General features: G+C 38.0%; 1 protein-coding gene across 1 annotated transcript in view; it reads right to left on the bottom strand.

The window, feature by feature from the left end:
* ITGA9 (integrin subunit alpha 9) overlaps positions 1-15,926 on the bottom strand; it is a gene marked incomplete at its 3' end in the record, with an annotated part of 228,818 nt that overhangs the window by 178,686 nt on the left and 34,206 nt on the right. Inside the window, 4 exon segments of the mRNA XM_083379007.1 lie at positions 34-60; positions 63-138; positions 5,744-5,881; positions 14,214-14,282. Coding sequence (XP_083235133.1) covers positions 34-60; positions 63-138; positions 5,744-5,881; positions 14,214-14,282 — 310 coding nt within the window.

The raw sequence follows: 15,926 nt of genomic DNA on the forward strand, positions 1-15,926 counted from the left end.
AACAAGGCCTGGTGCAAAAGAAAATATACTGACCTGGAAATCCATCATCATCAATGTCCCAAGGGATGCCATGCTTTCCCCAAAGTGTGCGTTGTAGGCTTTATCACCATTCAGAACACGTTGCTCTTCCATAACTCCCTAGCAAACAGGAAATAGGCCAGGCTAAGAAAAATAGAGGCTAGTGTTGAAAGATGCATGACCTCTGGTGCTGGAAGAATCTCTCTCTCTCTCTCTCTCTCTCTCTCTCTCTCCCTCTCTCTCTCTCTCTCTCTCTCTCTCTCTCTCTCTCTCTCTCTCTTTCTCTCCCTATATATATATATATATATATATATATATATATATATATATATATGTGTGTGTGTGTGTGTGTGTGTGTGTGTGTGTGTGTGTGTGTGTGTCCTTCAGGAAACAACACCTGGAACATATCTAGAGTAAGATTCCTGAACTTCTGACCATATGCTTCAGTCAGTGCAACTACTCAGATATTATAGAGATGAAATCAGTGTAAATTTAAAAAGCACTCAATTGTTCCTGAAAATGAAATCACAGGTCTGGATATCACTGCAAAGACCAATACATGGCAAATCTAATTTCTCAAAATTTCTCAAAATCCAAAACAGAAAAATCTCATGCATGTCAAGTCCTCCATATGTGTTACTGCAAAAAGCCAAACAGCTAATGAAGTATATAGCTTCTATTCTGTTCAAATGAGCAGCTGGAAGGAAATATTAGAATACAAGATATTCAGCAAAATTCTCCCATAATCACTGGAACTGGGACAGATAAATCAGTTCAATTAGTGTTAAAATAACTGAATTAAACATGTTGAGTCATCAACAGCACAAAAAAAATGTGTATTTTTTTTTCTTTACCCGCCAGTGAACCATACTGATGTCACAATAGGATTGTTTTAGAAGAAATATTCCATCTTCTGCATAGGAAAACAGGGAATACTTCTTCTGTAATATTAACTGCAGCAATATCTGCATAAATAATTAGAAAACAAAACAAACTAGTAATAGGTACGCAACTATATAAGAATATAGTTAATCAGGATGTATTTAACTGTGAAGGCCTTGGAAATAGACTGCCCTCTTTAGTATACCAAAAACTGTAAGCACCAACTGGCAGATCCATACATAGATTATAAACAATATTGTATATTTGGCAAAGCCTCCGATGCAAAATGCCAAAATACTTAGTATCACAAAAAACAAGCAAAACACAAAGACCAAGAAATAATCCAGTTATTTCAAATAACAGAAGAGAGATTTTGACTGAACAGTAGCATGAAATTTATGATTTGCCAGGGGAAGCAGTCTGGAAGGCCAACTACTGGTAGTTGTAAATTTCCCTTAAAAACAGGGGTTGAACCGAATGACCGTTGCAATCCCCTTCAGTTCTAGGATTCTATATATAATAAATAAGATACATAGTTTTTGGAGGCGTGTTCCACTAATCTATATTTTCCAAACTATGGATTTAATCTGAACTTTTATCATGGCTAAAGCATGTTTCACTACAGTCTCTAACTTGTAGTATAGGTGCCACCTATACTATACCTCATCAGGTATAACAACTGAGAACATACAGGACTTGCTCTACCTATAAATTTCCCAAATACCAGCAGGAAAAGAGGCCTCTTTGAATTTTTTTGTGGGAATTGGCATCTCTCTCTCTCTCTTCATATCTATCGCCCTTTCTCTCTCTCTCTCTCTCTCTCTCTCTCTCCCTCCCTCCCTCCCTCCGTCCCCCCCCCCTCTCTCTCATATGGAAGGCCCTGGGAATCCCTCTGGAGCGCCTTGCATTTTCAGATTTCCTATTATTGTCATGTACTAGGAAAGAAAAGTTCACATAGGCTTCCAGTGAAAAGTAACAAGGAGCAAGTGTCAGGAAACAGGAGGGAGGAAGACAATTCAGACCTGCATTCAATTTGGAGAAGTCTATTGTGATTTAATAGTGCCCGAAATTGTCTACTACAGAATCATACATGTCACATTGCTTGTTTTGCAACCTGCATGTAGATCAGGGGTCCCCAACCCCCGGTCCGTGGACCAGTACCAGGCACAGCATGACAGCAACAGGGCCACATAAACAAGCAAAGCCCGATCCACGAGATGCAGATAGCACACAGAAAAACTTCTCTCCACGGAACCGGTTCCCAGTGCCCAAAAAGTTAGGGACCTCTGATGAAGATGGTGCAGCATTGGCTGATTCTTTGACCTGGACATAGTTGCCCATAATTATATAAGTGCTTTCCTCCAGGAATCAGTTTCATCTTCCATAGAAAAAAAAAATCAAAAAAATTAGCTCTCCAAGGAGTTGTGGGAGGCAAAGTATGATGGGAATGAAATGAAGTTACTCAGGGAGGATTTTTCAGTCTTTGTTTTTTCAAAATTTAACCCTGAAGAGGTGCAGTGTGCCAAACACAGGCCAATCTATTTCAACCACTATTTTGGTCTTATTTGGTTTAAAACATAGAAATGAAAACTCCCCCAAGTTGACATTTTCTTTCACCAAATATTGTTTCACGGAGGGAGAGAGAGGGGATGTTCTTTGGTGGCTACAGGATCAACATGTAATCTGTGATTTAATCAAACAACTTTGCACTCTCCAAATGCATTCCCAGCACTGACTGGGAGCCTTGGTAGGGTTCCAAAAGATGGAGAAATAACCACAGAAGGAAAGCATTAGATCAGAATGAAAATGATAAGTGCATATTCTTCATGTTCTTCAGAACTAAAAAGCTTGCTCAATCAGAGTTCTCATTCAGAGATACGATGTTAAACATTCTCACCAAAGTCTACACAGAATCCTCCTTCAGACTTTACCATTAGTTACAAAAGAATCAGGAATAAAGATAACCTCACTAAAATTATTCCCTTAAATTATGTTTTAAAAGAGGTAGTGATAAATTTAATGCATATTTTCTAATGCAGAGTTTATTGTTTCCCAGGGTAGTCAACAGTTAATATATGCTTTTTGTTTTGAAGACATTGATTTCAAGAGTTAATACTTTCATTGCAGAATAATGCCTACATGCTTGTTATATTGTTTTTAGATTCTGGCCAGTTCCCTCACAATTAATTAAGAGATTGAGTTCAAGTGTTGGTCTAGCTATGAAATTTGAGCAAAACATCTATTAGCAGGTTATGGCCTTTTTGATATTATTGAGAGAATGGTTCCATTTAGAACTATCCTAGGAAAGAGCAAAATCCATTAATCAATAGTCAAGATAGAGCTTAATTTATAAATGAGATACTAATGCTCAAACAATATAACTAGCTGGAGACAAATTATTCTGCAGTCTAAACCATGTCTGGATGTACCTCTACAACATTCCATACTGAAGGCTCAGCTTGAAACTCAATGATAGGCTCAAGATCCAGATGGATCTTGACAAACTTGAACATTGGGCCCTACCCAACAAAATGAAATTTAACATAGAGAAAAGTAAGGTTTACACTTAGACAAGAAAAAACAAAAGTACAGGTACAGATTAGGTGAAACCTGGCTCAAAAGCAGAACTGTGAATCTTGGAGTCCTAGTGGACAATAACTTAAATGTCAGCCAGCAGTGTACAGCAACAGCCAACAAAACCAATCCAATATTTGGTTGCATAAACAGAGGGATAGAATCAAGATCACATGAAGTTTTAGTACTGCTTTATAAAACCTTAGTAAGACCACACCTGGAATACTGCATCCAGTTTTTGTCGCCACATTATAAAAAAAAATATTGAGACTTTGAAAAGAATGCAGAGAAGAGCAACTAAGATGATTCAGGGCCTATAGACTAAAACATACGAAGAATGGTTACAGGAATTGGGTATGGCTAGTCTAGTGAAAAGAAGGATTAGAGGTGACATGATAGCAGAAAACTTTCCAGGAAAGACTCAAGCTTATGGCAAGCTACTGTGCCCATCTGACCTCAAATGACCCCAAATGTCATGACTTATGACCCATTTGTTTAAAAACCAAAACACAGAAAGCATTTATTTGGGATGGAAGACGTTTTTTGCAAACAGAAGCATCTCTGAGAAAGCCCATATGGCTCATCCTTCTTCCAAACAATCTTTGGTCATCTCAGAAGACAGGAAACTGATGTTGATTATTTCCCTAGGCAACCTCTGGGCCACACAGTTGTGCAATGTACTCATCTGCAATGAAAAATCTTCTCCTGAGAACTAACTGTTGGGGAGAAGGGTGTTTCAACAGAGTCAAAATAAAAGCCATTTCCTGTCGTCTCGCTTCTCAAAATTTGGCATGAAGATAAAACGGTACTAATTCAGTCTCCCAAGACATACTATGGCTGGTCATAGCGTTGCCATATTTAAACAAAAAGAAAAGTACTGAATCTGAGTCATTAAGTAGAATGATCCTGCTGAGCATGTCTTGAAAATAACTCCCTATGTGAACAGTACTGGCATGTTAGCACATAATACAAGCCAAAATATGAACAGCAAAATAGTTTTAAATTCTGGCTTTCGGGAGCATACTTTGCATCAATTTTGGAATCAAATGCCATACAAGCTTAACTTATATACTCTCAAGTCAAATGTTTGCTATCACAATGCATCTTAATAACTTGCAATTCTCCCAGAAACATCTTAATAATTTATTTGATCTCATCCATCTATCTTATACAGTTATCTCTGAATGACTTACTTCCTATGAATGGCAAAACAAACAAGTTACTAATAGGCTACCAATACCCATTTATTAACTCTGCAGTTTGTCAAATATACTTTCTACAGCTTTCTTAATCATAGCAAATACTGGCTGTAATGAAAGTCTAGGCCTACTAAGGCCATGATCTACTGTAGATCCAAAGTTTCTGGAACTAATAAATTCACCTGGAAAGGCTGAAGTACAGCAAAGAGCTGACTTTGCTCATCTGGCCAAGACAAATCTAGGCTTCTACATAACACTGGCTCAGTTCCTAATTCTGTAATTTGCTATATTTTGCTACATATCTTCTAATGTTCCTGCATTTGTTCTAAACCTCATGTCCCAGTTCAAACATCAGAATCCTTGATAACAAGAATGAAACTGGACTATGCAGCCAAAGATGGAGCACGTCAATAATCTTTAAGCCTTCAGAGACTTTCTCTCTCTCTCTGCATATATGTTTGTGTGTATATACTACACACACACAAACACACACACACACACACACACACACACACAGAGACACACACAATCCCTCTAAAAACATTCTTATTATTTCCTCTCACAGTAAGTCTGCTTTGTTTTTCAGGGTGTTCTAAACTTTTCAGTGCTTTTTAGCGATACCTTCATGAAGACAGAATGTATATTGCTTTGCTTTTCTATACAGGTTTATAGCGTTTTAGAAGCTGCTTGTTTTTTTTTTTAATGAAAAGTGTAGTAATGAAGGGTCAAATGTACTAAAAATAAGAATAATCTAGGCTGTGGATATGAAGAAATGAAACTTTTTTGTGAAATATGTTTCTATAATAAATCAGAGATATCCCAGCATTCTCATTTGTGTTTTAACAGATTTGTCCACTCTTGCACACGAAGGAATGCAAACAGACTTTATAATATTCCAAGAGATAATAAAAACACATGCATCTCCTTGTTTTATTAAAACTGAAATTGGAAAACTGCAATCCCACATTTGCTTAATGCCCTAAAACCAAATTCACATAATACAGTACAATTGGGATCAGTATTACCAAGACTTCTCCAAGCTGTTAGATTAGGTTCGTTCATATACTTACATTTCCTCTGCTGAGGAAGACAGTGACTTGACCTTCATCCCGAATCTCAGAGAACATGGGTGCTCCCACCAGGAGGTCTGAAAGTCCATCAGAATTCAGATCAACTGCACATAAGGAGGAGCCAAAGTAAGAGCCCATCTGCAACCAAGCCGAGTCACAACAAAGCATTCAGTATATTGCCCACACACAAGAGGAAATCATACAAAGTTTTTTTTCCCAAGTGAAAAAACAATTTACTGATCCATCTCACACCCAGTAGCTGTAAATAACGGTTGCAATAGTTTTCTAAAATCAGCTGGATAGGGCAGCTGCTGTTTTTGTTATAGACTGGATTTGACATTTTTATCCACCATTTTTATCAAGACTGGGAATAGGCAGTTGTTGTTTGATGGTGTTAAAAGTATTGTTGCAAGATGTCAGCTGTTCCAAGTAAAGCTGCCTTTTGCAATTGACTGATTGTGATTATTTTTCAATACCAATGCTGTTCAAGTGGTGCTCCAGTTGTTTTGATACTACTATTGTTACTACTTTTATTTTATTTTTTGCCACAATCGTTCTACTGTTATTTGCAGGCCTTTGTATTTTTCTCTAGTTCTTTCTCTTCTCCTATCTCCAGGTATTGCTTTGTCTATTATCCAGACATTCTTGTCAACAATTGTTAAGTCTATATTATTATCATCATCCCCTTCATGGACTACTGCCTTGTCGTGGCGAAGGGGCTTGCGTAATTCAATGAAGCTATGAGCTATGCCGTGCAGGGCCACCCAAGATGGAAAGGTCATAGCAGAGAGTTCTGACAAAACGTGATCCACTGGAGAAGGAAATGGCAACCCACTCCAGTATCTTTGCCATGAAAACCCTATGGACAGTACCAAAAGGCAAAACGATATGACGCTGGAAGATGAGCCCTTCAGGTCGGAAGGTGTCCAATATGCTACTGGGGAAGAGCAGAGGGCTAGTACTAGTAGCGCCAGAAAGAATGAAGCAACTGGGCCAAAGCCAAAAGGACGCTCAGCTGGGCATGTATCTGGTTGTGAAAGGAAAGTCCGATGCTGTAAAGATTTTTTCTCCATAGGAACCTGTAATGTAAGATCCATGAATCAAGGCAAGCTGGACATGGTCAAAAAAGAGATGACAAGACTGAACATCGACATCTTAGGAATCAGTGAACTAAAATGGACAGGAATTGGTGAATTTAATTCAGATGACCATCAGGTATACTACTGCGGGCAAGAATCCCTCAGAAGAAATGGAGTAGCCTTCATAGTCAATAAAAGAGTAGGAAAAGCAATACTGGGATACAATCCCCCAAATGGCAGAATGATCTCAGTTCGAATCCAAGGCAAACCATTCAATATCACAGTAGTCCAAGTCTATGCCCCAACCACTGGTGCTGAAGAGGATGAAATTGACTGGTTCTATGAAGCCCTACAGCACCTTATAGAACTAACACCAAAAATTATGTTCTTATTATCATGGGGGATTGGAATGCTAAAGTAGGAAGCCAAAAGATAACCGGAATAACAGGCATGTTTGGCCTTGGAGTACAAAATGAAGCAGGGCACAGGCTGATAAAATTTTGTCAAGAGAATACAATGGTCATAGCAAACACTCTTTTCCAACAACCCAAGAGACAGCTCTACACATGGACATCACCAGACAGTCAACACAGAAATCAGATTGACTATGTGCTTTGCAGCCAAAGATGGAGAAGCTCTATACAGTAGTAAAAACAAGACCAGGAGCTGACCATAGGAAGCTCAGACCATGAGCTTCTTGTTGCAGAGTTTAGGCTTAAACTGAAGAAAGTAGGGAAAAGCACTAGGCCACTCAGGTATGAAATAAATCATATCCCTGTTGAATATACAGTAGAGGTGACAAATATATTTAAGGAATTAGATCTGATAGACAGACTGCCTGAAAAACTATGGACATAGGTTTGCAACATTGTACAAGAGGTAGCAACTAAAACCATCCCAAAGAAAAAGAAATGCAAGAAAGCAAAATGGCTGTCTGAGGAAGCTTTGCAAATAGCTGAGGGAAGCGAAAGGCAAGGGAGAAAAAGAAAGATACGCCCAATTGAATGTAGAATTCCAGAGAATAGCTAGAAGAGATAAGAATGCCTTCTTAAATGAACAGTGCAAAGAAATAGAAGAAAACAATAGAATAGGGAAGATCAGAGATCTCTTCAAGAAAATTGGAGAGATGAAGGGAAAGTTTCATGCAAAAATGGGCATGATAAAGGACCAAGATGGCAGGGACCTAACAGAGGCAGAAGAGATTACAAAGAGGTGGCAAAATTACACAGAAGAACTATACAAGAATGAGCTTAACGTCCCTGATAACCACAATGAGGTGGTCACTGACCTCGAGCCAGACATCCTAGAATGTGAAGTGAAGTGGGCCTTAGAAAAACTGAGCAACAACAAAGCTAGTGGAGGTGACAGTATTCCAGCTGAGCTATTCAAAATCTTAAAAGACAATGCAGTAAAAGTGCTACACTCAATTTGCCAGCAAATTTGGAAAATTAAACAGTGGCCACAGGATTGGAAAAGATCAGTTTACATTCCAATTCCAAAGAAAGGCAGTGCCAAAGAATGTTCAAACTATCGCATTATTGCACTCATTTCACATGCTAGTAAAGTTATACTTAAAATCCTACAAGCTAGACTCCAGCAGTATGTGGATCGAGAACTACCAGAAGTACAGGCAGGATTTCGAAGAGGCAGAGGAACTACAGATCAAATTACCAACATACGCTGGATCATGGAGAAAGCTAGGGAGTTCCAGAAAAACATTTACTTCTGCTTCATTGACTATGCTAAAGGCTTTGATTGTGTGGATCACAACAAACATGGCAAGTTCTTAAAGAGATAGGAGTACCAGACCGTCTTATTTGTCTCTTGAGAAAGCTATATGCGGGTCAAGAAGCAACAGTGAGAACTGGACATGGAACCACTGATTGGTTCAAAATTGGAAAAGGAGTTCGGCAAGGCTGTATACTGTCGCCCTGCCTATTTAACTTATATGCAGAGCACATCATGAGAAAGGCAGGGCTAGATGAATCAAAAGTTGGAATTAAGATTGCTGGGAGAAATATTAACAACCTAAGATATGCAGATGATACCACTCTAATGGCAGAAAGTGAAGAAGAACTAAAGAGCCTCTTGTTGCGGGTGAAGAAGGAGAGTGCAAAAGTTGGGTTGAAACTTAACATTAAGAAAACCAAGATCATGGCATCCAGCCCTCTCAATTCCTGGCAAATAGATGGGGAAGAAATGGACGTAGTGACAGATTTTATTTTCCTGGGCTCCAAGATCGCTGCAGATGGGGACTGTAGCCAAGAAATTAAAAGACGCTTGCTCCTGGGGAGGAAAGCAATGGCAAATCTAGACAGCACACTAAAAAGCAGAGACATCACCCTGTCAACAAATGGCTATGGTCTTCCCAGTTGCAATGTATGGCTGTGAAAGTTGGACCATAAGAAAGGCTGAGCGCCAAAGAATTGAGGCCTTTGAACTATGGTGCTGGAGAAGACTCCTGTGAGTCCCTTGGACTGCAAGGTGATTAAACCGGTCAGTCCTAGAGGAGATCAACCCTGACTGCTCTTTAGAAGGCCAGATCCTGAAGTTGAAACTCAAATACTTTGGCCACCTAATGAGAAGGAAGGACTCAATGGAGAAGAGCCTAATGCTGGGAAAGATTGAGGGCAATAGAAGAATGGGACGACAGAGAATGAGGTGGCTGGATGGAGTCACTGAAGCAGTAGGTGTGAGCTTAAATGGACTCCAGAAGATGGTAGAGGACAGGAAGGCCTGGAGGAACATTGTCCATGGGGTCGCGATGGGTCAGACACGACTTTGCAGCTAACAACAACAACAATTATCATCATAGTTATTTTTAAAAGCATCACATCTTTAATTTCTAGCTTAGTTTGTCTTCTACCCCATCTTTCTTTTACAGCACAAAGCAATAGAGGTAGCACCCTCCCCCTTCCATTTCCCCACAAGAACCACCCTTGAAGTACTGCTATGCAGCAAAAGTAATTACTTTAATTACTGGATCTCTGGCATTTCAGAGAATACTGATGTGAGTCCCCCAGTATTGGTCATACTAGCTTGGGTATTGGGAATTGTTATTCTGCTTCTTCGTAAAGCTTTCCTAAGTCTTGCTTTAAACATCCCTGGACTAATGAACTGATTACGATGATTCACCTATATCTGTAAACATTTCAGGGTACATGTAGGACATCTTTTTAAAAAAGAATCAAACAAATGCAGTGTAAAAAATATTATCTGGATACTTTTTTCACCATTTTCTTGCAGATTCCAAACAACATATGATAACCTCAATAGAGTTAAGAGAGAGAATTAAGTCAGGAAGTAGATGTCTATGGAGATTCTCAGTCATCCAGATCATGGTTGTCCCAAAGATGCTTTTTCAAAAGGCAACTGGATTTTCTTGTTTTTCTTCTAAGATGTTTTGTTTTGAACTGAAAAAGCTTCTTGGGTGAGAAGAGAAACATCTTCATAGAAAAACAATGAAGTCCAGTTCAAAAAAGCACCTATGGATCAGGAAGTAGATGGGGCCTCAGCAACTGAAAAGTTCAGGTTTTTAAATAAGATCAGGTCAGGAATATTGACAGAAGGAACAAAAAGATAGACCTATGGCAGGCAAATTATGCCTAAAACTGCACTGATATATATATATATCAATAATACTGGAAACTATTATCAGCTCAAAAATTCATCCAAAGATTGAATCCATGGCAAATTACTTAATGAAGAGGTTTCAAGTTATTATAGAATAAGGGCCTTCATGGGAACCTAAAAGCCCAAGGACAGAATGCTTGTGTGAACTCCTCAACCTTCTTCTCATTGCATCCTGTGTCAATGTAATAATTTTTTCTCCAGTCCTTTTCAAGTCACTGGCCCTTCAAATGGGAGGGTAGGGAAAACTCAAAACACTGTGCAAGCATAGATAATTAGTTTTACTGCCCCGCAGTAAAAGATTCATTCCATCTAATAATTTAAATACTGAAATTTAAAGGATTTATGAATGGTTATTGATTAAGCCTATTTAAAATGAGCTCAACTTGAGGACCATTCCAAAGACAAAATGGTTTGAAATACAGCTGTTGTTATAGTGGCCAGGTATAGTGATTTACCCACCAGGTATACTTGATTTACCCACAAGATATCATTTTTTCCAGGAACTGCACTGATTCCTTGCAAATGTTCAGATTCAATTTAAGATGCTAATTACCTATAACCCTAACCTATACAGCCCTATAAGTATTGGCTCCAAGATACAGTCCGCTCCAAATGGAATTGCACATCTAATAAGAACCAATGGAGAGGGCATACTAAAATTGTCTCACCTGGAAATATAAGCAAGAAGGGGCCTAGAGAAAGCCCACTTTGCCATGTGTTCTTCTCTGAAATAACCAACCTCTAGAGACAAAGATTGCTTTGTTCCTATTGGTTATTCAGAAGTCTGTCAATAGGCTGCCTTTCTTTTCCATGCAGCTTTTGAGGGTGGAATGGAAATATAAAGTTGTTAGTGGAGAAGACAGTGTAGGAGACGACCAAGCTGAGCCCAAGGGAGGAGTCAAATGCGTCATAGGTCACTAATCCCTTCACACCCAAAAGAGATCTAAGTCCAGTCCACCTTGACTGTCTCGCTTATCTTTCCCATATTTCCCTTAATGGTCAATTGGCCATAATTGTATAGAGAACTTAAGCTTGCAATAAATCTTTATACTCATTTGAGCTGCCTGAATCTCCTTTTTCCCTGGGCGCTTTATTTTACTGATTTATTTTTGAAAACCTAATTGTTATAATAGACAATTGTTATTTGGATTGAAGTGATTGGACTGAAGATTCTATTCAGCAGATTTAAGACTGAAGAGACACACACAACATGGCTTGATTTCAAAATTACTATGACAGCATCATATATCTATGGTAGTGGCATCAAACAGACTCTCTGCATTATGAAATAATATGCTGTGTATTGGAGGTACCCAGGATGGAAACATTTTATGCAGTTTTCAGAAGGAAACCCTGACTTAAGAAGCTGCCCTGAATTGTGAATATGCTTTGGGTTTTGGCCAAGAAATGCTAAGTATCCTTCATTCATTGTGAAAATAGAATTCACTGGACCAAAGTATAATTGCACTGTTTATTTCTAAATGGGCTGTGCAAATCCACTTATCGTGCTTAGTTAATAGTTCAGTGTGTTAGAGAAATCTCAGAGCTGGTTACTTCCTTAGACCATTGATTAGGTTATCATGTGTTACTGTGCTATACAATACAAGTTCTGTTTGATCTAAATGATGATAACTTTATTGTCACTTTGAATGTACACCAATTGGCATACATCAAAATGAAATTTCGTTGCATATAGCTCTCAAAGGGTCACCACCTCCGATATATACTTCTTGTTCGTGGCCCACTCAAATTTCACATTGTCCATTTTAGTCTCTAGAGAGTGAATGATGGCACACAGGACAGATGGAAATGGGGCTCCATGTGGATTAGCCCTCAAATTCGCTTGTATTCTGACAACCTTGCCTTCTTTCCTTTTTCTGATCCTGACTCTTCCACCTTTTCCTTAAAGAGGCCTTGCTTCTTTTCGCCCCTGGAGCACGCTGCCGCCTCCACCAACTCCGCCAAAAGCCCCACTCCCTTCCTCTGGGCCTGCCGACAGCCTCATCCAGTTCCTTCACTCCATAAGCTCCAGGTCCTCTCCTCCTCTGCCTCCTCTGGAAACAGCCCTGATTTGCAATAGAATCCATCACTGGGCCAGCAGTCAGATCTTGCTGCTGGTAGAACAAATTCAAACAGTGCCAACGACTTTTAACGGTCTCACCAACAGTTCCAAAACAACTAGAAACTTGCCATGCCAGCAAAGATTGTCGGTCGTATGTCGTATGTTACCTTAGTTCCACCATGTTGCTCAAACACATTAAAATCTTCCTGATCATGTGGCCTATAGCCCTTACTATCCCTCCCAAAACTATCTGCCTTCAAGAGCCAATGCAGCCGCAGCCATTCCAGGTGCCGCCATCTTAGATCATGCATGAAAGAGGAAGATGATGAAATGCAAGATCATCAAACTGGGCTTTCAAAAACTATTTACTATTTGTTGCTTACTGTTAAAAAGAACAGCGATTCCACCTCCTCCTTAATTTAGCCACCAACTTTTCTTCAACTAAGCTGAGCCCATACTTCCACCAATGGATCAGGTCAGTCATGAAGCAGCAATCCTGCCTTTCATAGTTGAATTAAAATTGACTTTTCAGTACTGAAAAGTTGTAGACACTGTTTTACAAACCACTGTAGAAAGAAACTTGAAAGGCAAGGATCAGTCTGAGAACTCTTAGTTCTGTTTGCTTTTCTGGGTTGCTGGTCAATCAGCATCTTATCCCGTGTCGATTTTTTTTCTTTGCAATTGCATATAGCAGTGTTATTTTAATTTCCTAGACTGTGAATGAAGTAACTGAATATTATGCCACTATGGATTAGAATAATTTCATGAAGGAAAAGATCTCGGCTATCTGTCATAGAATTGCCCCAGGAGAAAGCCTATTGTCATTGTGAAAACTTTAAATTTTTGCCATTTACATCTGACAACTTTAATTTACAATTTATTTCCAATTTTCAAAAGTCAACTAGTTCAGACCTTGTGTCATCATAACAGCACTTCATTAAAAGGAAACTCCTTGTGTTATTTTTGTAGCACCCTGTAAGTAGCCAGAGAACGGTTTAGTAGTGTACAAATCCATCAGAGGTCATCTTACTAAAAGTCTCATCTGGATGTCACATGACACTGTTAAGCACAGGAAACTTGCAGATGTTTTTGCATAATTTTGCTTTCCTTGATACCATAGGCTCTACAAATAGAGAGATATGTTCATATTAACAGTTTAATAGAATTTGCAAAAATGGTTCCTATCAAGCTGATAAAAATCCAGCACTAAACTTATAATGAATGATTATACGGATGGATGATCGAAGACATCTGCTTCGTAAAATGTTCTCAACTCAGAAAATTGCAGCATGAAGAAAGAAATGGAATCAAATGAGAAAACTCTTGCCCCGAGAACACTGTGCTAATGAGCAACCTAAATATAATGATTAGACAAGAACATTGTGGGGTTCCTTTTATTACATTTATACAAAAGTGACACATGTATTCTTTATCATCTCTGAGTTTCAGGGTTTAGTGACTGTTGTCTGGAGAACAAATTTTCAGACGTTGTTGTTGTCAGGAACTGTGGCTGGCATTTTCAGAACAAAGTGGTATGCTATATTGCCTCTGAAGAAGCCAGCCAAGTTACTGGTAAAATATTGGGAAATCTGTTCTCCAGACCATGGTCACCAAATCCTAAAGCCCAACACCCCAAACACTATTAGCTGTAAAAGCTGATTGTATGGAAATGTATTTTTGCTTCAGGGTTACTCACCTTTTTACCAGAAGCCTGAAAGATTTTTATCAAAGAGCCAGAATTCCTATCAGCGCGGAATATATACACCTACAAAGTTAAAAAACAACAAAGTAATTGTTTTATCTCCAATATAATTAGATCAACCCACACAATTCATGCATATCAATGTGCCTATCATGCAACACTCTTTTGAAATAAGCAGTGTTATATAAAGTGCAAAAAAGGCATAAAATATAGGAAGCCGAAAGAATTAAAGCATGAGATTAAGAGAGAGAGGGAGAGAGAGAAGCAATAAAGCAAGATTATACCAAAACATTCATATTGTACTCCATACTATTTTATCTTTATAAACCATCGCTCTTTTCACCATGCCCGTACCACTGCTTCATTGCTTCATACACTGCCTTTTGTTCTTAAGTGGCTTTTTCTTTGATGAATCATCCACAACTGTCTCAGGCATCCTCTTTTCCATTCACTTTTTTCATATAATTTTTGGGAATTCAATCTTTTATCTCAATGAATTTTTTTTTTTGCTGGTCACTCACTTTACTATTCAATCCACATTCATTCAGTCTTCATTCATGTTTTACCCTGCATTATCCTGTTTAAATACATTGTTCTGACTATATTCATTTGATTTTATGTTTTTCTGATATATTTAACTTTCATACATGAAAACGACACCATTTTATTTGCAGCCATTTTTGTCTATCTCACCATTCAGTCTTTGCTGTAGTCCATCCACAACCTACTATATACTATCATTTCACCAGATTTAAATTCTTAAAATCCCTCCCTCCAGTTTCTCATTTCCAACATAAATTCTTTTATTTCCACTAGTTTAATATTGATGTACAATTTTCATTCATTTGCTCAGTTTTTCCTGACAACCACAAGTACCTTACTTTTCATATGATTTTCCTCTCTGCGTTATAGAGTCTAATATTTGTTGCATATCATTCAGGATTATGGTTAAAACAAGGCATCATGACCCAATCTGATAGAGCTCTGTCATCACAATCATGCCTAACACGTTTATCCATAAATATTTTGAGCAGCCAAAGAAGATTTCATGTTTGCTGCACTATGTGTTCAATATAGAACAGATGACTTCTTAGCTGCCCTGCAAACAAAGAAAGGTTTCTTTTAAGTTTCCTTATCAAAATTTATTCAAAGAGGATAGGATAAAATTGCTGAAATCTCAATCAGATTATTTTCCCATTTATAATTCAATTTATCTCCCAGCTTTCTAAGGTAGAGATGTCCTATACTGGATGTTTTTTATTCATGGTTCCTGTGAGAAATGAAGATGATATTATCTTAACTGATAATACAGGAATGTCCAGCTGAATGGAATATGAAGTTCTCTACAGTGCTAAACATGCCTTAATAGCTGAATCATTCACTGTTATATTTATTTTCATAGCTGTCTTTTCCATCATATATTGCTCTTATTAAGCAATCTATTTTAATTAGTGTTTGAATAAAACATTTCATACTCCCAAAATATTTTTATCATTTTCTCAGAGAAAATACCTACTTTTATAGTTATAGATATAATGTATTTATTTATATATATATATAATTATATATTTATTTATATATAATTATATTTATATATTTACAATATATATTTTTATAATTTATTTATAAATTTATATACGTATATCAGAGAAAGAAATGGAAACTTATCAAGGAGTAATCCAACTAGAAGTAAGGAGAAAAATTACT

This window comes from Vipera ursinii (genome assembly GCF_947247035.1).
Source record: "Vipera ursinii genome assembly, chromosome: Z".
NCBI classification, from domain to species: Eukaryota; Metazoa; Chordata; class Lepidosauria; order Squamata; family Viperidae; genus Vipera; species Vipera ursinii.